This window comes from Trichogramma pretiosum, unplaced genomic scaffold (genome assembly GCF_000599845.2).
Source record: "Trichogramma pretiosum strain Unisexual culture from Peru unplaced genomic scaffold, Tpre_2.0 scaffold27, whole genome shotgun sequence".
NCBI classification, from domain to species: domain Eukaryota; kingdom Metazoa; phylum Arthropoda; class Insecta; order Hymenoptera; family Trichogrammatidae; genus Trichogramma; species Trichogramma pretiosum.
Window position 1 is genome coordinate 253,963 of NW_019641694.1, and position 26,682 is coordinate 280,644.

Sequence of the window (26,682 nt, forward strand, 5' to 3'; positions counted from 1 at the left end):
GGTTCGCCGTCTCAGTATTTGTGGGAGCTTTTTATAGTTCATCTATTTCAAAGATTTTCAACGGTTGAAAAAATTTCTTCAACTGATATAATGTAATCTTCAATTTTCAAATAAAAATAGCCAAGAACTTGATACTTTTTTTTGATCAATTGAACGACGTAAACTAATCGAAAAGATGTAAGATTCACCCCTCAGAGGCTGCTCATCAACTTCAACTCTGTTTGAATCCTATTACACGAAGAAATTAGCATATTATGCGAGAAATACAAGGCTTTGGAATCGAAATTTGTCGTTTTAGGCGTATGAATTAACGAGTAGAGCATTATGTCACGAGGCGTATCAACTTTTGTATGGATTAGCATAGACGACGGCGTCAGAGGTAGATGCAAAGAGTTATACATATATGCAATAGTAGCAGTGAGCCGCACTTCATCGATCCGTGCCAGAAAGTGAAAGAGAGAGAGAGAGATTGTTTGCCCATAACTAATGACCCGACTCGAGTAAATTTTGCAGGATCTAATTTTTCTTTTCTCGATAAGATATTTTGTTGATTAATCTTCTGCCGTTATTTTCACTTCTCTACGGCTTTCTTTAATGATCAATTATACTCGCTGGAATGACACGGCCGATTTATTCGACTACTTTCTTCATCACACAGATAATCCAAACGTCAATGTTGCGTAATGAATCGCGAATAATAATTGTTTTTTTTTCTACGCTCTGTGTGCTACGAGAAAAAAACTTTTAATTACCGAGTAACTAACAAGAAAAAATGAATAAACGCTGAGTTAGCTTGCAAAAATCGAAGCCGGACTTGCGAAAGGCCAAAGTTGCTCGCTCGCAGGTGCTGAATCAACCAAATTCCTTACAACTCAAACTTTCTCGCTTAGTGTATCGAATTACTCGCAGCGAGTATCCGCTCCAACCGCAAAATTTACGCTACGAATAGAAACAAACTTACTTTCTACGATATATACGCTTCTTCCGTATTGTCGGAAAAATTCAAATCGCGTTTCTAATCGTCGAAATTACATCGAATTTTGCAGTCGCACGCCCGGCAGCAGACAGCCATCCCCTGGCGAGGAGGAATTCCAGAAGAATGCGACTTTGGCCGTGAGCACGGGTGCCGGTGGCGTCGTGCTGCTCAAGCCCGGTGTGGACGTCATGGGCACTGGCGAGGAGCACTTCATGCAAGCTTTCGCCCCGGCACCGCCGCACATGCAGCACCATCAAGCTCCACCGACGCATCATATGCAGCAAGCTCCGTCTCACGCCGCTCAACTCTTCGGAGCCCAAGGTCCCCCGCAAGGCCCACCTCTGTCGCAGCAGCAGCACCAGCAACAACAAGGTCCACCTCAACCCCAAGACCAGACGGGTCACTTTGACGTGCAGGTAAGTTTCGTTTTTGAAGCTATTTTCATATCTACAATGTTCATAATGTTATCGAACTTGAGCTCAAACGTGCGACGTAACGTTGGCGAAAAAGTCTAAAAACGTCACGTAGAGCAAGCGCAAAAAGAGAACGAGATAGACGTATGTGCCGAGTGTTAATTTACACGAAGCTTGAACCAACTTTTGTATTTTTGTGTCACGCCGAAGTACGCCTGGCGGCGTCGCTAACGAGGAAAGACCTCAGCTCAACCCTACTTGTAACTATACCTGCTGGCGCACACGTAGGCTCGTTAAATACGCTTTTCTGCATACACGCCGAACTACTGCCGTATATGCTTAATTCCAATCCTACCCACGAGTTTTTGTGTTGTGCCACGACGACGATGACAATGGCACACGACGTTGTGGAAATTAGTTGCGCGTCTTCGTTCGTTAGTAGTTCGATATTCGTTGCATAAACTTTTGTGTTATGCGCTCGCGAGACAGCCAGATGCGAGTCTATAGTTGCTGCGAGAAATCAGAGAAGCTGGCGTCCTTCTCTTCTGGCGATGATAACGTTTAATTAGCGGGATCAAAGTTGAGCGCGATACTTCGATGAATCAGTAAAAAAAAAATGAAAAATGAAAAAGAATATTTCTCTGTTGCTTTTTTTATTGAAGCTCTCAGTGAATCGAGCCAAGCTAATTATTTCATGCTTTTTACGCAAAAGTACTTCGCTGTGTCACTTGTTATTATTAAATAACCTTAACCGATATTTATAAAAGCTTGACGTTAGACTGTGAAAAATAATGCTTATTATTTTTGTTAGTAAATTTAATCAATTATAACAACCGAACAAGTTTTTACCGTAAATATCGACTCGTCTATTTAGGGTGCATAAAGTTAGTCGGACAAAAGATGTAGAGAGAAAAAAAGAGGAAGATAGGGACACGTGTAGTATGCATTATAATGTTTGTAGGATATCGGAGAAACGGCGCGCCGACGAGTTCGAGACAATAAGGTGCATCCTCTGCTATATCAGAGTTATGTATAGGCATGAAAAAGCTATATACCTCATTCTCTCTCGCTCGCGCTTTATGTATCCCTCGCGCATCGTCCTCGATCCACGACAGTTTGCTGGCAATATAAATCACCAACATTGAGAGGGAAAATGACGACCAGTCACCTACTTTGAGAAACCACAAAAAAAATAGAACGACAGCTTTTGTCATTACACTTTTCTTTATTGCGTATGCGATATTTTCCTTTTTTTTTAGTTCATCGGAAGTTGAGAGTGCAGGGTTGAGAAGAAGATAAGTTCGTTGCAAAATTTAGCTACACGGTTAAAGGCAATATTTTATCGTCTACATAGACTCGCGTTGGAAATTAGAGAAGCCCTTATGAATAATTTTGCTCTGGAAAAGTCAGGATTTTTGCCTCCCTTAGCATTTAGAGTAAAATTCCTCGAACGTGGCGGCTTTTCTGCAAGTTAATCGAAAAGTTTAGCAGGAAATTCTTCTTTTCCTTCGAACTAGCTCTCTTCACTGTATACTCGTTGTACTTCCTTCACTCTTGCGGCTTTTAAAAATTCAGCTTGCTCGCGATCAAAAATCTAGCGACGTTGCAATTAAACGAGAAAAAAAAATTGAAAAATTTAATAAGGCTGAAAGTATAATATTACGTTATACATGCCTGACGAAACTCGCGTGTGTACTACTTCATATGTGCGTGAGCATATATGATTACGTGTAAGTGCACCGCGCGAGTAGTTTAATGCCGAAGGTCTTAGACATGCGTTCACGCAGGTGAAACTTGTTAAAAAACAAGAAAAAAAAACGAGGCAGGGAAACGACTACGCCCTTTCCGCTTCTTAAACTCGCGGTTCACGAGTCTCTATTCTTTATCCGCGAAATACGATTCTCCATAGTCATTTTTCAGCGGGATACTGCCTCGTCGCGTCGACAAATCTCTAACTCATTCTACTTTTTTTTACCTCTAATACAAGTTTTATGTAGAAAATAGCTCGAGCTTTCTGATCCTCGGATTTTTTCAAGCACTCGGTCACGCGTGATTCCTTTCGCATGATAAGATTTTTTTTTCCTCTTTACGCAATCATCATGGCAACTCACGAATTTCTAGGATTTCTATTCAAATAAATAGAGCTTCAAAAATAAAAAATAAAACTTCCGACTGCTTTAACACTTGCGTACAGCGCTAGAAAGAATAAAGTGCGTTAGAGATGGAAATTTCTCTCAGCGGTGGTGCGTAGCGCAGTAGAAGATGTACTTTGCTACACGTGTCTAGCTCGAGACTACGGCAGTATGTTTATGTAAAATATATCTTGCTATTACATATCATTACATTAGCTGCTCAACGTATATACGAGAAATACATCCGGTGGATATTTTCTTGCATAAAAGCGCGCACTCGACGCGTTGCACACCTGAAAGACAAAAAAGCAGTGCGGCATGACGGACTGGTACCTATGATATGCGGTTAATACCCCCTGTGTCTACGTGCGGTCTTTCTCTCCTTCTTTCTCTCTTACCTTTTACAGAGCATATCTTCCTTGAGCTATGATCGTGTTATTACTCGCCGCTCGGAAGGAGAGCCCTGTGCTGCTTGTGCTTAGCGGTGCATGAAGCGATTCTTCTTCGTGTTCATCTACACACTTTTTTCACCTCTCTCTCTCTTTTCCTGCGCGGCGGTGTTCGTTCTGTCGAACAAGAGAGATGGCGAGAGAGAGACTGAAAAGGTTTGCGTTTTTGCGCTCTTTTCAACACTCTCTTGGCAAGAATCAGTGCGACTAGAGTTTGTTGAAGAAACGCCGAGTGAAAATTCTCTCTTTCTCTGAATTTGTGCTGTACACAATTTAACTTGTTTTTTTCATTTTATGCAGTTCTGCCGTGCGCCGACATCGGCAACGAGAGTTCTGTGATCAGGATGTATTGAAATAGGTAGAAGGAAATGGAATTGCCGTGCAGGGAGAGAAAAGAATAATACGAATAAAATGTAAATACTTGGATGCGATGTGATACCGTATACGTGTACGCGCGCTCGAGAGTGCGTGCGTGTGAGAGCATCTCCAACCCTCGCGTCCTTGTACGAGTTGCAAAAGTACATACATTTGGATGGATTGAGTGAACTGCGACTGCGGGGAAAAAAGCGATTTTTTTTATTCACGGAGCAAGAGACAGAGACGAGATTTCGATCCGACGTTGGGTGCGGTGACTAAAACACGTGTTGCGTACGAAACGCGATAACAGTCGCGTCTGCTTGCAAGCTGACTATTGATTTTTTTTTCTTTGCTTCCCCGTCGATATTTTTTTCAAATTGAATGCGAATAATCAATTTTTAATCGTGCGTGGTGTAATCCGTTATCGGTTTCACCAGTGAAGCCTGTCTGCTCTAATGAATATGAGGACACTTGGTATTATATTGTCACAGAATTGTACAGTTACAACATCACAAAACGTTTCATTAAATATTACTCTGTCGCGTGTAGAGAATACCTTTTTTTTTTGCTTTCAGTCACTGCTTCTAGTAATGTTCATTATGTGCCCAAGCGCACTACCCGCTTGTCATGCAGAGTGGACAAATTCATTAGTTAGATTAGCATCAATGTGTATCAACCTATAGCTATTTTAATTAAACGCTTACTTTTTATTAAAGTTGGAAAAAAACAATAAATTCGTCGTAACGCGGATCGAACCACGGGTGGTAAAGCTGCCTAAGAGGCCAATCGATAGTCATCAGCTTTTCTTAAATAACACGCTCGCACCCATATTATTCACGTATAACGGATAATTAGCATCGCGTGCGTGCCTCGACTCTCGCTTTTCGCCCGAGAAAACCTAGCTGTCAGTCACACTCTTCTTTCGCGTAGTATTTTCGGTTCTTCTATTATCGTTGAAAAGTAGAGTAAGCTTACGCAACCGCGTATATGCGTGTGTGCAAAATTTACTTATTTTCAACTGACAGGCTAGCCGCTTGGAGAGCTTACGCGAGCATTTTGGAATTTCAACGGGTTTTAGGAGAGAGGGCAACGATATACTAAGTACGATAGAATACAGCCTCGCAATTACGACCGCTGGCTTAAGTACGCCTGTATTAGACCGGCCAAATGAAAAAAAAAAGACTAGCAACGAGTAAAGTCGGGGTGGAAAAACTTAATTAAAAGAGACCTATCTCTCCAGCTGTGCGAGCTCGCATCCCGCATAGATATGTTCGTCGTATGTTTTTATGGCAAATAATTTCTTTATAAAGCGTCCGTAGAGCTAAAGCGAGTAATCGCTATTTGTGCAAGTACAAACTTCGTCCCGAAAGGGAGGCGTGCGTGCAGCGTAGATATATAATAACTCGATCAAAACAAAATTCAGCCCAACTGCGAAACAGATAAATTGGAAAATAACTTTTCCCTAATCCTAACTCCGCATCAAATTGGCCTCTTCCCCACACTGGTTTGTTACGCTGGTGGTAGATCTGCGAATCGTGCGATTTAGGTTAGAGACACATCGCGCGCGCAAGGCGGTCAATTGCTATACGCCACCTCCGACGCCTGCATATGCACTTGTGCCGCTGATTTATAGTTCCCGTTTGCATGCATACTATTCGTAGTAGCAGTAGTCTGAGCAATTTGCCGGACTCTGCTTGCGCCGCCGACGCCTTATTTTTGCGACTTGAAGCTCGATCGACGTACACACGCTGTTGGCTGTTTTTCTTTTATTTTTCTCCGTTGATAACGCGTCGTCTCTAAGACATGAGCGACGTAAATCGTTGTATGATTTCTCTCGAGGGCTCGTCAGAGCAGCACCGCCTATCTGTACGAGCTTTTATGTCTTTCCGGCTCTAGTGCTATATACACAAACTTCTTTTTTTTAGGTCATGGCTGGACGAAATTGTCCGTCATTTAGGAGAGCCTTCACATAGCCCCCACATATTGTTGGGATTATCGACGGGCAATAAACCCTCTTTTTTTCTATCTGCTTCTACCCATCGTGATAATGTTTGAGAAGGTATTTCTGAGTGTACTTTATCAAGTCACGAATGAAAAATTCGTGATTCATGGTAAATCGAAATGACTCCGTACTTGCTAAGGTAGAAGATACAATTACAATCAAAGAAAAAGTTATTCGCTGTGTTGATGCTTAGATATCGCAGTACATAATTATGCGGAGAGTTAAAAGAGAGCAATAGGAATCAATACCCAACGTTATAAAAGTGAAATTCAGAACTCAAACTGTACATTTCAATTGTAATATTTTTTGCAATCAATTCGTAGACTGCATGCGTACAATTTATTTTAGAGTTTTACGTTCGCATATGGATATTTTCCTCGGCGACGACAAATTTCTTTTTAATCATAAAAAAATTCATGCAGTATTCGAACTGAAGAACAGAAAAAGGCATCAGAAAAGCAATAAAAGTTCACGCATTGAAATACCTTCGGTGATATCAACTTAATGCAATAATCAAAAGAGGTTGAGAGAGAGAGAGAGAAAAATAGAAATTTCTCATAGGTTGAGAGCCTATTTATCGTTGCGCTTATATGTGAGTTATTACGCAGTGCGCACTGATATCGGAAATTTTACAAGATACTGTAGAGCTTTGACAAAAGCTAACGATAATCTCAATATTTTTAAATGTACATAACCAACGTTTTTCCAACGTTCATCGGCGTCGCTGCAAAGGAGAAAGAAAAGAAGAGGAGCACGCAAAAAATATTGCCATTATCTTATCGAGCTTGATGATCGATTTTTCGCAGATGTAAGCAAGTCGCCGTCATTGCATTATTTCCGCGCTAGATATTATCCTTATCGGCATATCGAGAAAATGCATGAAGAGCGAGTGAAAAAATGACGATATAAAGGTATTACACATTGTTGCACATCTAAGCAAGCATTAATAATCTATGCACACAGCAGTTTATCTATTTAAATATATAGCAACATGTATTTATCAGGTGCTTTGAAAAGCTCACCTTCCCGGTATATGTGCAGGCATTTTTTGTTGTATGCATTCTGCATTCTTTTGTACTACATAGTATAATACATCCTTACGTATACCTGAACGTCGGCTGATGTTGTTCAGCGTGTGGCGCGGATCGAAGTATAAAATGGAGCATAAGTTACCGGCGCGTGGCACGAAGCAACAATGCTCCTTCGCTATCTGAGCAAGTCCATCGCCGCGTACGGCCCTACTCTTGGAGCTTTTGCTTCGCGTGCAGTATACGAAGCTGATGGCCGGCCACCGCACGCTGAGATATAGCGCAATGATAAAAATACCTGTGACGACGAGATTTTCTTATGCTGCTTAGAAAATATTTTTGGTGCCTCCAGCGTATGCAGCCGATACAATTTTGGGCAGCATCGCGTCGTATGAGCCGGCACGAATGGCAAATGAATTTTCACAGAGCAGAGAAAAAATCAGAATATTTTTGACCCGAGAAAAACACTCGTGCAGCTCGTGCATATTTCCTTTGGGTTAATACGTACTAGTGCTATGCTCTCTTGCATCTTGGAGAGAGAAAAAAAATATACACGAAACCGTGACCAAGTGGTACACGCAAGTAGCACACTACTTTTCTGTATGTGCCTATCTGTCTGTCTCTGTCTCTTTTTTTTCTCTCTCTCTCTCTCTCTCTTTCTTAGTGACGAGAGACACGTCTGTCACTGTTAGTGACGCGCTGAGCCAAAGGAGAAATTAGTTCTTGTATTTTTTTGAAGCTCCATTTTTTCACTGCCTTTCAGAAATCTAAAAAAGCTGTCTCTGATATAAATCGATGATTATTTCACATTCATCGTTTTGGTTTGAAACAGAAGGTAAGAGAAAAAAAATTTAAGAACGTGCTTGACTTTTTGAGAGCCAGCACGAGGCCCTTTAATTTTTATCAACTTGAATTTTTAATTCATTAATTTGCTTGGATAATCACTCTCTTTACTCTCGAGATCGTCGTCTATGTCTCGTACGGCCGTGTCTGGTAACTTCTTCAGATCCTATTTACGATGCTACAAAAATTATTCATGACGTTTTCGTTGCTGCTCTTCGTGTCACGAACGTATCGCATTGGAAATTTCAAAAAAAAAAAAAAAATATTCCAAGGTACGTCGTCATGGGCCTTTGCGGCAAGCGTACCAATGACGTTGTGTCCGGTGGTTTAAAATCTATATCTATGTAGATGTACCATTACATTATCATACAAATTGCTCCACCCGCATCGCGGGTGTGCACAGGTACAGCTTGTGATTCATTACTCATACATACGCGTAAGAGCCGAAAACCCTGTGCCAAAAGAGAAAAATTGTAATACAACGTTTTTGTACTTTTTCAAAACTAAAAACGACTAATCTAATGGATGAGATTACGTAGACTCGTTCGAGTTCAATTCTGTAACTGCCAGAATTGTGCTCGGAACAAGTCTACAATGAACTTTTGGTCATTGATCAGTCTGTAGCAAGTGTCGTGCAGCAAAAAAAGCTGTGCAATGTGGTTGAACGGAGTTGTTACACTTTATTTGATTGAGTTCATTATATATATTACCATTACGCGAAGTAAAAGAGCGAGAGACTAATTTCTTTGCGGGCATTGAGCGTGTATTATTTTATTATAATAGAAGCAAGAAAGAGAGCGTATATCTGTAATATAAATCCTCTCTGTGTATTATATGCTGTGCGCGCGCGGCTATTTTCTACCTTATAAAGCTTCAAGAAGTGGACGTTCGCCGTTGCAGCTATTTTTTTACCCTCTCTCTACTCTCACTCAGTTACCTACACCCTTACGCCCTCCAATACTTTTATTTGCGTCCAGTGCACAAGTTTTTAATAAAAAGTGAGAAAGCTTATATAGGCATTAGCTGCAACACGCTAACTCGCGTGCTCTTATCCATCTCTTTGTAGCCTGTGTGTGTGTGTGTGCACGTGTGCGCGCAACGACGCTTCGCTAAATATAAATACACGCTCTTTCGCAGGACTCGTGCCAGTGCTGTTGTAAAAATAAAAAATATACACACACACTTCTACTTGTGTATGCTAAGGGAACACCAAGAACGTATCTGTGTTGAAAAAAAAGGTTGTTGTGGCGTTAGTAGACATTATAATCGTTATCATATCGTAGAGATATTGAATCAACGCGTATCGATCCTCGTTCCCTCAACTTCAAGACTATTTATTTGAAATCCGAGTATGAAATATGGATGTATAGAGCGGCGCAAAATTACAAAGCGAGAAACTGAGATGTGTTATTTGGCTTTTGACTTGGCGAGCATAAGGCAAAAAAGGAGGCCGAAGTGCACCCGCCCAACACAACTTGCCAACACGAAACATGCAGCTATATTGCTGCCACTGTTGTTGTATTTGACATTTCTGTATTAGACCTCCACATTTTCTTATTACACGGGAGGTCTTGTAGCTGTAATGCACGCCGATGAATATGTTTTCTCGTCTACTGTAGAGCAAAGGAGAAAACTTTTAAAAGATAGCAGTAATGCAATATAAAAATGTTTTACAGCGACTTTTTTTCATTTGTGTCTATAAAATAAAATAAAATAAAATGTATATATGTAGGTATCTTTTCTCCCTCTCTCTTCTTTCTTTCTCTCACTTATTCCTGGGTGAGTGCAAAGTAGCGTAGTCGCGCGAGTCGTAAGTTTTAGTCAAGCGCAAGCTCAATGTAAAATATAAGAGAGAGAGGGAGCAACAGAGAATAAGACACTTTTATACCTGGAGATAGACATGAAAACTATACTACCGGTTTTCTTCCGCCTCTCTATTTTCATACTCGTATATCATACTACATTAAAGTTCGTTTTTCATTAAAATTCTCCTTTCTCTCTCACTCGGTGATAAGACAAAACTTGAATGTGTTAAATTAAGCGGACACAATACACATAAAGCTAGCAACAACATGCGCTTCTACGCAGCAAACGTATTACAATAATAGGCTATGCTCTTGTATATTGTATTATTATATCAAACGCGCGAGCAGACGAGCTCGTCCTTCTGGCACACGAGCTTTATATTGGCACTCAAAACAATGAGGCGTGTTCATGTCCTTCTTCTAGAAGCTCTCACAAGTTTCTCTCTTTCTCTCTCTCTCTCTCGTTTGCATTGACGCGTTTTCGCTCGCGTGTGTCGTGTCATTATGTAATGCACCGCGAGAGAAAGAGAGAAAAACAAACGTTGCCGTTAGCTGTAGGGTACGCGAAAGAAGAAAGATATGGAAGAGTGTATGTCGTTGTAGCTGCTTCTCTCACTCCCCTACGGCTTGCACACATACACTCACGTGCACAAGAGAGAAGGGGGTTGAAGAGCAGCAGTACTCGAGAGTGAGAATCAAGGCAGGGTCAATTAAAACCGCGCACACCGCGTCAGTATAAAACATCAGGCGAAATGCAGAGAGAGAGAGAGAGATGGAGAGTTGAAGTCGCCGGTATGTATAAGGGTACAAACGCCGCACCCGAAGAATATGTGCATATGCCGCAAATGTATGTGTAGCGAGAAAAGACGAGAAAAAAATTTTTGTGGGATCGAAATTTCTGGGCTCAGTGACTTGTGCGAGGCGGTAAGACATGCGCCGAGGGCGCGGCACTTACACACCCTTATATACCAGTATGTACCAGTTGTTCGAGAAATAGGGGTGCGAGGATACACGTGTGGGCGGAAAGCAATTTTTGTCCTATAGCCAGAGTTTTTATGATATTTGGCCTGTAACGCATTTGGGGAATGATGATGTGTGTACAAAACAACGACGTGACACTGTTACTTGATGGTAATTTATAGATTCGTTATTATCATCTAATGTGCGGGCTGTTTCGTAAATCCATACGCGCACAACTTAACGCGGCGAGAAACAAAATATAACTCAAATCTAATAAATCGGGGAGTAAATTAAAAGCTGTAGGCAACGGCAGCGCATCGGTTTTAACTGCGAAATAGACGAGATCGAAATCATCTCGTTGGATTTTGCTGTTGGATGAAAACTCGACGTAAAATTACGAGAAAATTTCGAAGTAAAACAGAGAGGGAATGAAACCAGACACTCGGAGAGAAGAGAGAAGCAAGCGAGTGCGCGAATAATGTTCTCGGAGCGGAAGAAGGGGGTGTACAGCGTGTACAGCTGCAGCAGAACATGGAAGTTTTGTCGTAGCATTACGTACTACTACTGCGGCACAGAATAGAGTATAAAGTCACTCTTTGAATCTTGAAGAAAATTTCTCACCTAGCTTTTGCGGTATACGTGTATGGTGCCTTGTGCACCAAAGTGCCAGGCTTCGGGCGACATAGACTCTTCAAAAGAAGAGGGAAAAATCAGTTCCAGTAACTAGTGCCGCGCTGTTACAGTGCGCTGCTTCACACGCGCGAAAAAAAAAGAAATGTGTCCACGTCTAAGCGATTAATCGCGCCGCGCGCGAAAGCACAGAGCGACTGGCTCGTATGTGAGTGCGATTGCTTTTCCTCTCTCATTCTTTTTACTCTGTATAGCTCTGTGCAGGAGCGCTAGTAGCGAGATTTCTCTCTCTCTTCCATGTGAATCTAGTGGGTTAACAACGCCTCCATACATAAATTATCTTTATAAGAAAATCTAGCGCGATTCTGGAAAATGATTTTTTTACCCTTTTATTTTTTCGACTCTTCGCTCAACTTTATCGCGAGCAGCAGAGTGTCTCGTTAGAATCTCATAAGGTAGAAATAAAATCCGGATTATCCCGTTCGTTCTTGGGTAGTTTTTGCCTTGTGAAAACGGGATGGAGCACGCAACGTCATCGAAGCCTCTAAACATACGCGACGTTGCTCGCTAATCTCAAATCCAGAAAAGCACACACCAGTACGCGTCAATCTGTGTTTTATTCAATTACAGAAACAAAGCCACGGCAAAAGTCTGTTTTTATATAAATATATGTTTCAATGTGCTCACATTTTCTTTATCAAGTTTCTCTCCGTCTCTCTCTTTCTTTAGGCGTAGTATATAGATTTGCGGAGGTGTTTATATATAGTTCACAGATAGATAAGCGTATATATAAACTTCAAGGATGTAACACGCAGCGTAGCAGCAAAAAAAAAATCAAGTCCATACAGCAGACGAGAAGGATAAGCGTGTAGATATCTGCGCGTACGAGTGCCTGTGTGTGTATGTATGTGCGTGCGAAACGAAGGAGTGAGTTAGGAGAGCGGGGGAATGGCATATATATGTTTTCAGCATACGAGCCCGTTTGAGGCTGATTTCGCGCTGAGCGTGCTCAGTGAGTAAGGCATTCGTATACAGTCGAGGAGAGCAGCGCGCTATGTGGCGACAATTCACACTTCTCCTCGTACTGAAATCAATTGAATACAGGTCGAGGAGCCCTGATTACAGTCGAGGAGCCCTGATTACAGTCGAGGAGAAGTGTGAATTGTCGCCACGTAGCGCGCTGCTCTCCTCGACTGTATGCGATCCCGCAGACTCGAGCCGAGACGACTCGCTCAGCTCGCGTGCGTGTAGCCTGTGCTGTCTGCTACATGTCAAAGTGGCAGGCCAACTCGCGCTGCCTTTAACCTCTCTTTCTTGAATACAAACATATCTACACGAGATAGAAATGTCATTTTTAATTCATGTTTGTGTTCGCACTAAACACGATGACTGTAAAAATGAAGCAGTAGAAACTGAATAATGGAAAGAAATGCAGCGTGACCGATGTTATACCGACTCTACTCATCAAGACACTAGGAAAATCAGTGTAATGAGATTCAAGTTGGCACAACCAGTGCTTTATGCAACCTCTCGTTTTTCAGAAAAAACATATCCACACAAGTTGCATGTACAGTATTTTACACGAGACATACGCATATACAGTATGTAGACGAGAGCCGAAAACTAGCGGCCAAGTTACAGTTTTTAGTTTAGAGTGCTATAAAGAAATTAAATGGAACATAACAATTATGCATGATATAGTTCTCAAAACGAGCTCTTATGCAGAAAAATTGTTAACACATCAATGGCTGTTAGCGGTGTGGATACGTCTCAGCGTGTTTGCAGCGTTGCGGACGCTGTAGTGCCTCGGCTGCTTCGCTTCGCTACGCAGCCTCGGCGACTACAGCGCCCCAACGCTGCAAACACACCTCGACTGTATCCACACCGCATACAGCCCTTGATGTGTAAATAACTAATACCGCGTATATATAATACACTACCGCCACCGGCGGCTCTCTCTCTCTCTCTCTCTCTCTCTCTCTTCGCTTATTCGCAGCGGCAAAGTCAGTCAGTTGCCGAGCGTCTCTCATACACAATGTGCGCCGCGTCGCTGTCGCTCTGCTTTTACATTGCCGAGTAGTTGTATGAAATGTGTACAGGTAAAATATGTGAAATAAAGATATAGCCGGTAAATCGGAACTTTTCGTCTAGTTTGTTTTTTTCGTTTCATCATTCGTAGACGTGCTGTTTCAGTGGAATGCGCAAAGATTAGTTTTGATGGTGCGTACGTTCCTAATTAGAGTGTCATCTCTCAGTGATGTTTTAACCCAGTGCATAGTGTCTGCCCAGAAAAAGATATATTATAAATAAAAAAAAAAGAAAGTGAGCTATGTTGTTCGATATCGAAGCGAATAAACAGGAGCAGTGTTGTACGATGCAGCTACGAGCGATTTTTCCACAAAGCAAATAATAATAGCTAATTCAATTACAACTGATACTTTCACCCAGTTGTAGCTCGGGCGAGTGTGCGTATATGTGTGAAATTTCATGCGTGCCAGTGAGCAACGATAGAAAAAAATAGTTGGATAGCAAGGCGCGCGCGTATACATATTATATTATATTCGAGAAAGTTTTGCGAGTGATCGTGAAGTGTATGTGTATGTGATACATACGTTTTATAATAAATGCGTATTACAGAAAGCTGCTGCTGTTCTTGTACGCACGCACGTGAAATGAAACAATCGTCTGCGTCGTCATGAAGTTGACAAGCGTCGGAAGAAAAGTAATCATCCGTCGTGATGACATAGCTCTGACGGACGAGTGCCTTTCACGATTATCAACAATTAACTTTACAGCTACGTAGCAAAGGGCCTTACTATCGTTAGATCTGCATTTTTCCACGTGACAGTTGTTGTGTGGAGTGTGCAGTGTTATAGAAAAGATATATATACGTTATATATAGATCGAGAGAGCAGCAACCTGTGGATTATCATTGTATCAAAACATGGTCGTGCTGGAATTAGAGACTGTGTACGCGCAGGTCGCGCCGCACACGAAACTGATGAACAAACGCTTCGTCGGGGCCCACAATTGGCTCGGGCCTCTCAAGGAAGCTCTGGTCGCCAGGCTCGCCGCCGACAAGGTAAAATTCGCCGAATGCGCGGATGATTAATTTGTACTAAACACCCCCTTCGTCGATAAACAACTTACTCTCTTGACCTCGTTGAAATTCGCCCGAGCAACGCGCTATAAATGCACACAGAGTGGGCTCATAATAACGGTGGAAAAATTTAATCAATAACGCCTAGAGGGTAGCTTTTGTGTGCATGTGGTCGTGTTAATCAACCTACGCATGTAGCTCGATCCTCGCTGTACTGGGTAAATTGTAATCCTCTGGCTTCTCGTAAAACATATGCATGCGTAATTATTAATTGCGCGCATCGTACGTTATGCGTTAATATATTCCGTAGACAAAGGTTACACGGTTGCGGTCAATATTATTTACCTGAAAATTTAAATGAAAGAAAGCAGGAGCGAGAAATACGGCGCAAGTTGGAGCGGTGGAGCTTTTTTCTGAAACTAAACGAGCGTAGGTGAATGCGTCGTACATACGTCGAATAGAGATGAGAAATAAAGAGTGTGTGTATGCAAGAAAGCTTGGAGTGTTATTTTGGTCTACAGAAAAAAAAACACAAACCAGTCTGAGTGCGTTTACACATGCGAGAAATGTTGATATAAAGCTTTGTCGATGCATTGAGTTAGACTCTTGGCTCGTTGATAAAGATACACACAGCGTTGCGCGCGAACTTTTTTCTTTGAAAAATACTCTCTGCCCATAACGCGTGCATGCTTTTTTGCATACATACATAAACACACGCGATGATGAGCGGGGAAAAAAGAGAAACAAATGTAAGCACACCGAAAGCTCACTCGCTTACGTGAAATTGCGTTATCATGACTGACGCCTGCTGCGGCGATCACTACGAGCGCAACTTCGACGAAGCATGTTTATATGCGATATATATACGCTCCATAGGTAGGCTTAAAACTCTTCGGCTAACTGCTAACTTCTTCCCTCGAACATTATGTGTGTATACACACATTTCACTCGGAAGGGCGTTCGGAAGCAAAGAGTTGTTAATCGATCGAGCAAATGAATTCTCTTTTAAAGCTTGCCGAGCTGCTCTTCTAAGGGATAACCCAGTAGACATCAACGCTCCATATGTCCTTTTTTCTTTCCTTTTTTGCAACGAGAGAACACAAGATGTTTGTTGTGAGAGCCTCCAAAGTCGCTTATATGTGCCGACAAGTTCGTGTGTTGTGTGTAGATGTCGATTACATACAAGGATATCCATTCTCGCGCGAGCTTGTGGCGCGCCATCATACCATATCGATTCTGTCGGAGTAGCAGAGCTTTTCTTCTGCTTGCTTTTTCTCTTTCTCTTTTTATTTTTCGTCGGCGCTATAGAACATGATACGTTGCCATATAAGATTTTTATATATGTACGTCCGTGTGTTTATATATCATCGTTATCATTTTTTCTTGGTGTTTACCGTTTATGCAGGATTCCGATACAGAAAATGGAATTGAATATAAAAAAAAATCGTTTTTTATTCGAGCTTGTGAGTAAATCATAATTTTTTTTTTTGTAAATGTGACGGAATAACGTTTTAGCGCTGGAGTTATGATACACATCTCTTCTTGGTCGTTGTCGTCATCGACGAAGTTCCCTCGAGAAAAAAAGATTATTTTAATTTGATTAATGTAGTAGGGTATGTAAGTGAAAATGACTGACGTATGTACATACGCATTGCGTGAATGTCGTTGGGAAATTATCAGAACATTCAATCATGCGCCTCGTCTCTCGTCTCTACAAAAGTCGAGTAGTCGCTTGGTAATAATGATGTTGTACAAGTTGAGTTTATGCAGATCTACCTTTCATTCAAATGAATAATATGATGTAAAAATGTCTCGAAAATTTTTTTCCACGCATTTTATAGCCTAGTGGATTATTATGAGGGCTTTGAACATGAGCGAGAGAGAGAGAGTGTGTGTATAGCCGAAACCACTTAAAATCGATCCCTACTCGTGTGAATATACTTAAGCGCGCTCTTGGTGGTACATAAATACAAGCCTACCATGTATGTACCTCTGGTACAAACATTAAGCTAAAGCAAGTAAAGCCTGCTTGTACTTGCCGAGCCGAGCCTGCAAGTGTTTTATCACGTATCTATATAGACAATTGCGAGCGCGCGAGCGTTATCGCAACACAGCGTGCACTTTTTGTGTTGAGCTATGATAACAGCACGCGTGGGCTTTAATAGGACTGCGCGCGCTCTGCAAGCTCGATGATAGCTTTGGTTGCAAGCTCGCGAGCGAGCAAGCGCGCTAAGTTGTTATACGAGCTTTTGGCCAATTATTGAACTTCAGAAACACTCTGCTACTACTGTACTACTGTAATGGGCGGCGTCCCTACAAACGTGCCTAGCTTCGTGCCTTTAACCGAAGACGTGACTGTTTCCATAAAGCTACCCATTTTCTCTTTCGTTTTGCGCGTGCGCGCGCGGGAGCTGTCAAAAAGCTGAGATATTATTTACGATTTCTTTTCTTCGCCGCTGCACAGCAGCGTGCGGAATATCGCATGACACGTGCTGGAATATGTAACAGGCTCGCGCCTGAGTGTGTACTCATTTCGAGCTGTCTTGTGTGCTCGCGCCGACACACGAGCGTTTATAGGTGATTTCAAATGTGCGCCACAAGTATACAGGCGCAACAAAAGACACATTGTGCTATTTCATTACAAGTCATATAGTCGGCAAGGTTCCTCTCTCTCTCTCTCATCGCACGCACGACTTTTAACTCCCAATAATTAACGCGCGGAAAATGTGATATTTTCACCCAGGCGTTGCGTAATTACGTCATACACAGCAGCAGCAGCAAGAGCTTTCGACACTACGTCAGAGGTGGCATATCAAATGCGAAATACTAGAGAACGAATATAACGAAGTAATAAGAATACCGGTTGCGCTCGTGCCGCCTCGTTGTGTTTGTGCGCGCGGCCGCGAGATCGTGCGTCTGTGCGCAAGGTCTTTTCTTTTCATCATCTCCTCGGGCGAACTGCATCAAAAGGGCGGCTCCGCGTCTCTTTTTTTTCATTTTGTTCCTCGAAGAAATTGAAGGGCTAAAAATATTTAATTATATATATCTTCTATGCAGTCGCGCATAGAAGTCTACGCACTTATAAAACGCGTGAATGCTCGCACGATTCTCCCCTGCATCATCGTTGAGAGAGGGAGAAAAAATGAGCGAGAGAGAGAGAGAAAAATAATCGTCATAGCGAAGCGGACACGTAGAAACGCTTAGCAAACGCTCGTTATAAAAATTATACTTTATTCTTTACGGCTAGGGAAATTTTTAACGCACACACGCACCCGCAGCAAGTTGGTTTTTGTGTCGACGCAGTAGTTTTCCCTTCTTTGATTTAATGAGACACGTTAAGCGCTCTCTCTTTCTCTCTCGTGTATATGTGTGTGTGTGTGCAGTTCGCTGCAATGAGATGCTGCTACTGCTGTCTCCGAGTGTAATTATGCTTTTTCTATTTGTCGCACAGAGCAATCTTCATGCTCGCCATACAGCATGTATGTTCGAATATTTAAATTGAAGCTACAGCCATCTAATTACAAACTTTCATGCACACATCGTCAAATCGAAAAACGACCGTTTTCGTTATTATTAACTACGGCATACTTTGTTTACGTTCGTGCGATAGCGAGGCCCTTGCCAAAGATACCCGCTGCCGATGTTGTTGTTGTTGTTATCGTCCTCTCTGGGATTTAATTTTGAAAACTGTAACTCAACGCGTCGTCGAACGAAATATACTTGTTCAGTTTACCGAAGTTACTCGGTATATTACAGAGTGCGAATCTCGTGCGTGCGTGTGTGAGCGAGCCCTTTTGCTTTTATTAAAGAAAATTTTTCCAACAAACTAAATAAGCACGTTATATTTCTCTTTGCACATCATGATTGATATCGCTGACAATAACAATAAGGACAAGGATTCCTTTAATTTGGAAAAGTTGTACGAAAAAATTTGCAAGACTGAATACAATGAAAAAAATCTCGATTTTTGGAATGTTGACTTGGACGAATTTGAGACAAAAAAGAGTTGCCACGATAACAGCGGGGAATGGGAAATAGACGATGATAATTTTTATGATTGCGACCACTCCAGCGACGATTACGTTGACGCTTCCGATAGAGATAGGAAATCGTCGTCGAACTCCGGAGTAGGTCGACTGACCCCGGACGAAGACAGTAACCCAAGTTCCGAGGATGAGAACAAATTCGTACATACAAAGGAAGAATTAACAGATGATGTTTTTGATACGGACTCAACGCATTCCCCACAAACGACCGATACGACGGACTCAACTGATTCGACCAACGATGAATATGTAGAGGAATATTTTGATAAATACGATGAAGATGGCATGACTCAACACACGTTGGATTATCATTATCATGAACCATATGTCCAGCAAGTATGTCATTACCAAGACTCCAATGGACTCACCGTATACGAATACATGAATATCGATTATGAGGTAATGCAATTATGCAAGTTTTCTTATCTCTCCCTCACTGGAAACCCGCTTGATGAACAGCAGCTCAACCAAATTTAGCTAATTGTATTGAGCTGTATGAGCCCAAAAATATAGTCCTCACAACTAAATGTTATATCGTTGCTGATCGTTGAACTGTCAGATGTTGCTATGTTCATTTTAATGAACATTCTGGTTATGTTCACTTACAAACGCGTGATATTGACGTAACGTGGCTCAGTTCACATTTGTTGGCATAGAAAAATATGAATTGAGCTGTATCAACTCAAAAAATTGCGTTGGCAGAGCTACACATCGAATCGAGCTCGTATAACCCGAGATTGAGCTCTGCCAACTCAACATGGTTTCCTTCAACAAATTTGGAAAAGTTCGTGATTCTCTAGTTGACATTTAGGTTTATAAATCGTTGTTTGAGAATTTGTTTGTCTGAAATCTCTTATCAAACAATTAAAAGTTGGCGGCGTTACATGGAAATTGAAAGAGAAATAAGTGTGTAACGCTCGTGCAAGCTCCAAATAAGCAAGAGAGAAAACGTAGAGCTTGGCATACGCATTTAGACATATGAAAACGTACGTAGCTCGGCAGCACCCGCTCAGCTCTACGTGTATACCCAGTGTAAATCATGCATTAGTGTCGTAATGAAGTCGTAAATGTATTTATGACTAAGCTCTCTTTTCTCTCTCTCTCTCTCTCTCTCTCTCTTTCTCTCTTTCTCGTTTTGTGTATGTACTCGAAACTATGCTCTATATTCGTATCGACGTTATTTTCGGGTCCTTGAGAATTTACAGACCTACACACTTGTTTGCGTATGAGCGTGTGTTTGTGTGCGAGTGAGTATGTTTTGCGAAATTAATCATTCATCGATATACGGCATTATATTTCTCTCTATAGACTCAGGACTCGTGCATATGAATTAATTTTCACTATTATTCAGCCGCGCAAATTTGAACAATAATTTTAGTGTAATGCAATATTAAGCCAGAAAAAGAGGAAAAGTAAAAAAAAGAAATCATAGAGACAAAACATTATGCAAATGTTTGCGCATAAGCATGATACATTAATTAACTGTAGTTTTGCTTTTCCCTTGCATCGGCTCCATTGGCTATCAATTAGAGCTGAACTAATTTACCTCATTTTCCTCTTTTACACGATTGTTAATTTTCAAGCTCTTTTGCTTTTTTCACATCGGAGTTTTTACCTACAGACGAGTGCGCGCGCCTGCGTAGCCGAAGAAGCGTGTCAACTCTCGGCCAGAGTTCCTGAAACTGCAGCGACGACAGCCATCGAATCGAATGAAATACGAGTTCTCTCTCGGGCGCGCAAGCTCGTTCGGACGGCGATCATCTTCTTGCCGTCGCAGCTGCAACGCCGCGCGTTAGTTATAATTATATATGCACTTGTCCACATACGCGCGCGCTCGAGAGTTCTGTTTTGCAACTGCACCTTGAATCTCAATCGCAAGCGTGGGTCGAGATGAGAGGTACACTACGTATTTACCTACACCGCAGTTGCAGTTTTGCGCTGCTTGACATTTTTACATTTATAATGTTTAATTAATAATGTATTACGGTAGCAGAATCCGGAGCATCGACGCGCAGTCTGAAATCGCAATGTCGTAGTTGTGCAAGGAAAAGAGACGACGGTCCATACAGTTCACATACATATATAATAATAATCATATGTACGTGTATAATAATAATAATTATCTCGAACGGTGAAAGAAACAATGCGCCTTCATTACGAGCATATATATACGAGCTCATGGGAGATTAAAGTAGTCGTCGTTGTCGCGTAAGAGGGCCTTGAAATTGGCATTAGCCTCGACGTGCTTTGCTGTAGTCTAGTCTCATGGAAAATAAGAAAAGTATTATTTTACACTCTAAGCTTATTCTTCCTCGCAACATGAGAGAAAAAGGCGCTTCGCGACACATTTTCCCCATCTGCGATTCTCGGAAGCTATTTTAAAGCAATCGACGACAACGAAGATCTCGCCGTGATTACCCAAAGAGAAGCTGAATTATATCAAGTCGTCAGGGCTTTACTTATATACTAGTAAATCGACCTGTCGCGAGCAGAGCGCCGAAAAATCTTGGGCACTTGATGGCTCGTCGAATGCACTCCACTACTGCACACGATGCCAGCGATGAATTTACGGTCTCCGCTTGACTTTTTAATGACGCTACACACACACTAAGTTTATGTATTACGCAGCACGACGCTTGGAATGCATAGAATCTCTCGCTCTCTCTCTCTTTCTTTCTCTCGTAATGTAGCTCTAAACCAGGCATTGTAGACTATCATCGTCCAAATGCTGCACACGTTGCCGTGGCAGTCATTCTTATTTTTTAATGCACTTGCACGTATTCCCCGCCCTCGAGTTCGTAGGCGGTGTGTTAAATAACCGCCCATACGGTCATTATGTAAGCTCGCGCGTGCTCGTCCTATTTGTTGTACTGGGATTTATAAATAAAAATGATTAAAAGAAACTTGAGCTACTGCGCGGAAAAATCTCTACGAGCGCATTTGCTCTTGTTTTTTTTCTCTCCAAAGGATTATCAAGAATTTATATGCTCTTAAATATACATTACAGCAGCTACGATATATTCATTAAATTGCACGATGAAAGTATTTGCGACACATGAAACTTTCGAGTATAGAAGTCACGGCGTAAATGATGAAACGCCAATTGTGCGCCGAGCACTGGAGCTTCTAATTGAGCAAGGAGAGAGAGAGAGAGAAAGACGATGCGCGCCGAGCTCTTTTTAGCTAAAAAGAGGCTGCCGTACGTCGCGCGTCAGACACATACAAGTGCGACTCGCAAAGACGCCTTCTTATTTAGCCTATTGTCTATACGCGAGATGCTCCATTGATCACCTCTCGTGCATAGACCTCGAGAGAGTCGCAGAGACTTTTTGCAGCTTCCGATGCACCGCGCGCTGTTCCACATAATACCCATGCAATCGAGTTTTTCTCGAGCGAAAGAAAAGTGGCGTATTATTGACAAAAAGCGTGGCTCCAACTTTTTGCGAATAACTTTTTTATACATATTCGTGTTTTTATTTCTGAACCGCGTGCATTACCGTTTGACTTTTTGAATTGTCACGCGCGCGTAAGTCTTTTGTCGCGTATCAGCGCTGGTGGTGGCAGCACGTGAAACAATCATTTTTTTTTCTTTCTTTCTTTTTTTTTTTTTTTGCAAAAAATTTTCAACGAACCCAAAGCACGAGACAAAGCTGACTTGTGTTCATCGTTTTAGCACGTGCACACCTACGCACCGCGATTGTGCTTTACAAGCGTTTTGAACGAATTCCAACGAGCAAAACAATGCGTGAAATTCTCTAATTTCCACTAGCTAGAATACCAGTATGTGTGTATGCAATGGTTTAAAAATAAAATTAACAAGCGAGCAGCAGGAGCAGCAGCAGCAGCAGCAGTTGTCGAGACTATTGTTTTGCTAGAGAGAAAGAGAGAGAGAGAGAGACTGAAAGTGACCATCTCAAAGTTAAAAGTACTCCCTCGCGTACATACACGATTCATATAGTCTTATTAAACTTCGTCTGGAGAATAGGATTAAATAAAAAAAAAAATTGACAACTAACAAAGCGCACATGCTCGCGGCACAGAGTCGTGAGTCGCGAACTAAGTTTCTTCGCAATTATCCATAACGGCGTCGAGAAACAATCGGTCGAAGGAATTCTCTCGGGATTTATACATATGCGCAAGTCAGGCTGCGCTTATGTATATGTAATACACTTCGACGAATCGCTCGTTCCTCGATAATTCCTCCGAGAGTACGGAGCAGCAGCGACACACACACACACACACACACACACACGATGACGAATAGTAGTGCACATCAAGGACCCGCACTGGTCCATGAATAAACACGGGGATATTACTAAAGGATCCTGTCTACATGTATATATCCTCTCTTGCGCAGGAGATGTGAAAATTCGCAGGGCTTTGATCAACACTGTCAATTTATGACTTCCTCTACCCACCTCGTACGTACATTCGCTCGTAGATTTTTACATTCCCTGATATGAGAAAATCTCATTTTGATAATCGACGCGTGGAAACCATGCATCGAATCGTACATTTTTTTAACGAGAAATTTATACTTTTACGCGTGTAATAGCAGAGACGAAAAACCCGTAGCAGTTTTCAAAGCATCAAATTTCACATTGAAACTTTGTTGTTTTACTTGCAAATAGAAACAACAAAAAAATCGTTTCCGAGAAAGAAATGAAAAATGAAATTTTTACATCGCTCGCGCGAGAACTCTTCTAATTACCTGCGTTTCTCAGCTTGTTTGCGCGATGATTCAAAAAATTTTAAAGAGTTAGCTGCGCGCGAGAGGGGAAAAATACAGCATAGGAGCGTAATCATTATTACAATGCTGAGACGACGACTTCCCTCCTCCTCCTGCTCGACAAGAGCTTGGAAAAGAGGATATGAAATTGTTTCGCGTGCTAGGTGCAACACCATTTTTTTTTTATCGTATACGAAAGTTATTGCTTGCTTTGCGGACGACGGTGATTCGAGTATACGAGCGTGTAAGCTCACAATTATTGATTCGGTGACTGGATTGACGTGTCGCTTTTATACATTCTCATGTTTATTATTTGTTTCAAACGTAGTACAAAAAGCGCACTGTACAAAAGATGTATAAAATAGTCAGAAAAATGAAAAAAAATCCATTCGAGAAGTGAAAAACAAAATAAAAGTTCGAAATTCGCCAACTTCTAATGATAATAATATTTGTGACGCTGGTGCGAGCGTCGCCATATTATATTATGTATTTTGAGTTCTCTCTCTCTTTCCTCGCACTTTAATATACACACGAACATTATAAAGAGTTTACGGCTTCTTCGAATAGCTTTTCTCTTAATGCAATCGTACACCACTACATGTCCAACGACTATGACTTGGCTTCCTAAAACATGCTAACGTGGACGACGCTGCATCATGTATATCACATCGTCAGCAGTTCAGAGAGCTTCAAAAGCTCGACGAAATATTATATCGCGCACATGTAGCGAATAATGCTCAGTGTACATAATGAACATTTGCCTGCGCTTTCTTTTAATATTGAGTGTCAGTAGGGAGAGAGCGGGAGCGAGAAAGAACAAAAAAATGGAGCCAGTGCACAATCGCACGCGGAGCAGAATAAAAAAACTTTATCTTATCGCGGCTGAACGCGCAAGGAGTTTCCGCCTTTACGCGTGCTGTGCGAGTACGTATGCCGGAAACCACCTTTTCCGCTGCTCTGTGCTCTGTGCTCTGCTGATCATCGCTTTTGACCATCAAATTTTCTCGGCAAAAATTTCACGTGCTGTTAGAGCGTCTAACTCTGGCTAGGGCTGCGTTTTATTACATTATATAAAACTTTTTAATGCATCATACAAATTTAACTTCAGTGGCTTTATCGGTGTAATTTTTATTTCGAAAATTCATTCCCAAGACCTTTTAGGCTTCATTGTGAATTATCACACTCGAAAATTTTATAAAAAATAAAAAATTAGGGCCATAATTAGCACAAAGATAACACGAGTTGTCGTCGTCTTGCATACCCTCTGACGAATTTCAAGTTCTCTTTCTCACTCGGGAAGTGAAATGTTTTCTTTTCAGAAGTTTTCGAGGTGGCTTGGGTACTTTTTCTATACTTTTTTAACTTGTTCATCTTTATTATGATCGTCCTCGTCAGAGCGAGACATGACACAGCTTGGCCGTATGCTAAAAGAGTGAGTGCAGCGGCGCGTTCACGATAAAACAATCGTTAGAAAAGCGGCAGCGAGTGAGAGAGACATGCGACAGGTCTCGCACTTTGCACTCGCTCGTCTAATGAAATACCCAAGCTCTCAAGTAATAATAATTTTCTCCTCGGAATTATTTCTATGTTCTTCTATAGAGGCAAGTCTGTCGAGGAAATAACAATAGCATTTGAATCATCTTCAGTTAATGAATACTCATAATCAAATTTATCGATGCGCCCTCGATCTACTTTCCTGCCACGAGATCCTCTGAAAAAATTTAATCAAACTGTTGAACCTAAGTTTCTTGTGTTATTTGGCAAAATATGTGTCCGCTATTTTCGATGCGTTAGATATCAGCAGCTTTTGCAAGGAATAAAAGGTCGCTTCGATCATTCGTCTGTCTGTTCCATGTTAGTGTGCGTATCTGCGCGCGCCCGCTCGTGTGTGTGCATGTGTGTGAGTAGATTCGTTCCAACGCCTCGTATTCTTACTATTTACGATCGATATTTGTTGAACACATACCTTGCTCTCATGTTCGTGCGTTTCAGTATGCGAAAGGTGTGACGATCGCAATAAAAAAAACAGGAAAGAAATCACTACCTAGAAAATTTCTCACTCGTGGCACGATACATCCGCGAGCGAGGGGAAAAAATGTCGATGAGGGTATATATAGCGTCGACCGCATCTATTTGCGATTAATTATTTAGACTGTGTTGCGACTAATTTCGGAGGATACATACGCATAACACAGCTCGCGCATCGTCAAAGTATAATAGCACCAGGGGTAATACGGCATATTCAATTACTTGCGCTTCCACGCACATTTCAGCCCGCTGCAGTCCTGTTGCAACTCGCGTGTTTGACGGCGAATTTATGTAAATGACGGCATTATTACTAGCCCAGAGAAGAGAGAAGTCAGAGAAAGGGAATGCATGTATAATAGTCGGATTAACAGCCTGTACGCAAGCTCGGTGTTGTTGTTGTTGTTGTTGCTGCTGCTGCTGTAGTTGATGATTGCATATAATCATCTTCATCGTTGTTGTTATACTGCCCGTAGCATAGAGCTTTGATCTAATCTCCAAGAGGATAAAACATTTTTTTTTTTTCAATTGAAATTCCTCTGCAAGCTCTTATCTATGAGTATTGTGAGTTTAAAAAAAGCGAGTAAAACTTGTTTTATTGAATAAAAGGGAAGCAGGCTTCGACGAGTCATAATCATAAACAAAGCTTAATGCCTAGCGGCAACACGTGTGAGAGAAAGAGAGAGAGAGAGAGAGAGAGAGAAAGCAAAAAAGAGGGAAAATTGCATCTGCGCGAACTAATGAGCGAAAAAAGCCCGTGTGTGTACGCAGACTTTAATGGACTCGTACAGGCTGGTTAGCATAAGCGTTATTATCCTTTTCACGGGCTTGAGCAAAGACAAACACGACATCGTGGCGTCGTCGTCACGCTTGCGGTCAAACTCTCTAACGGTGAAACTCTCTCTGTCTCTCTTTCTCTATTGAAATTCAAAGCAAGTCGAAAAAATGTTGAAAGCGAAAAAAATATGAGTAAGAAGTATGCGAAACCCTTGACCTCGAGAGAGAGAAAGAGAGAAAGAGAGGGAGTGAAGCTGTTCTTTCTCTCAGTTACCCGTATACATTGTCTTCATGCGCTTCTTTTTTCGTACTTAATTAAATTCACGCTTGATCGTGTGTGATGGTATGCCAGCAGTGCTGTATATCTTTGGAGGAGCGAGCATCACAGCCTGCGAGTCACAAAAGAATCA

General features: G+C 41.7%; 1 protein-coding gene across 8 annotated transcripts in view; it reads left to right on the top strand.

Moving 5' to 3' along the window:
- LOC106660588 (maternal protein pumilio) overlaps nucleotides 1-26,682 on the top strand; it is a 62,878-nt gene that overhangs the window by 20,712 nt on the left and 15,484 nt on the right. For all 8 annotated transcript variants that reach the window (XM_014383641.2, XM_023462002.1, XM_014383642.2 and 5 more), the window contains one exon: nucleotides 1,047-1,392. In XM_014383641.2, the coding sequence (XP_014239127.1) occupies nucleotides 1,047-1,392 (346 nt within the window). The remainder of the gene's footprint in view (nucleotides 1-1,046; nucleotides 1,393-26,682) is intronic.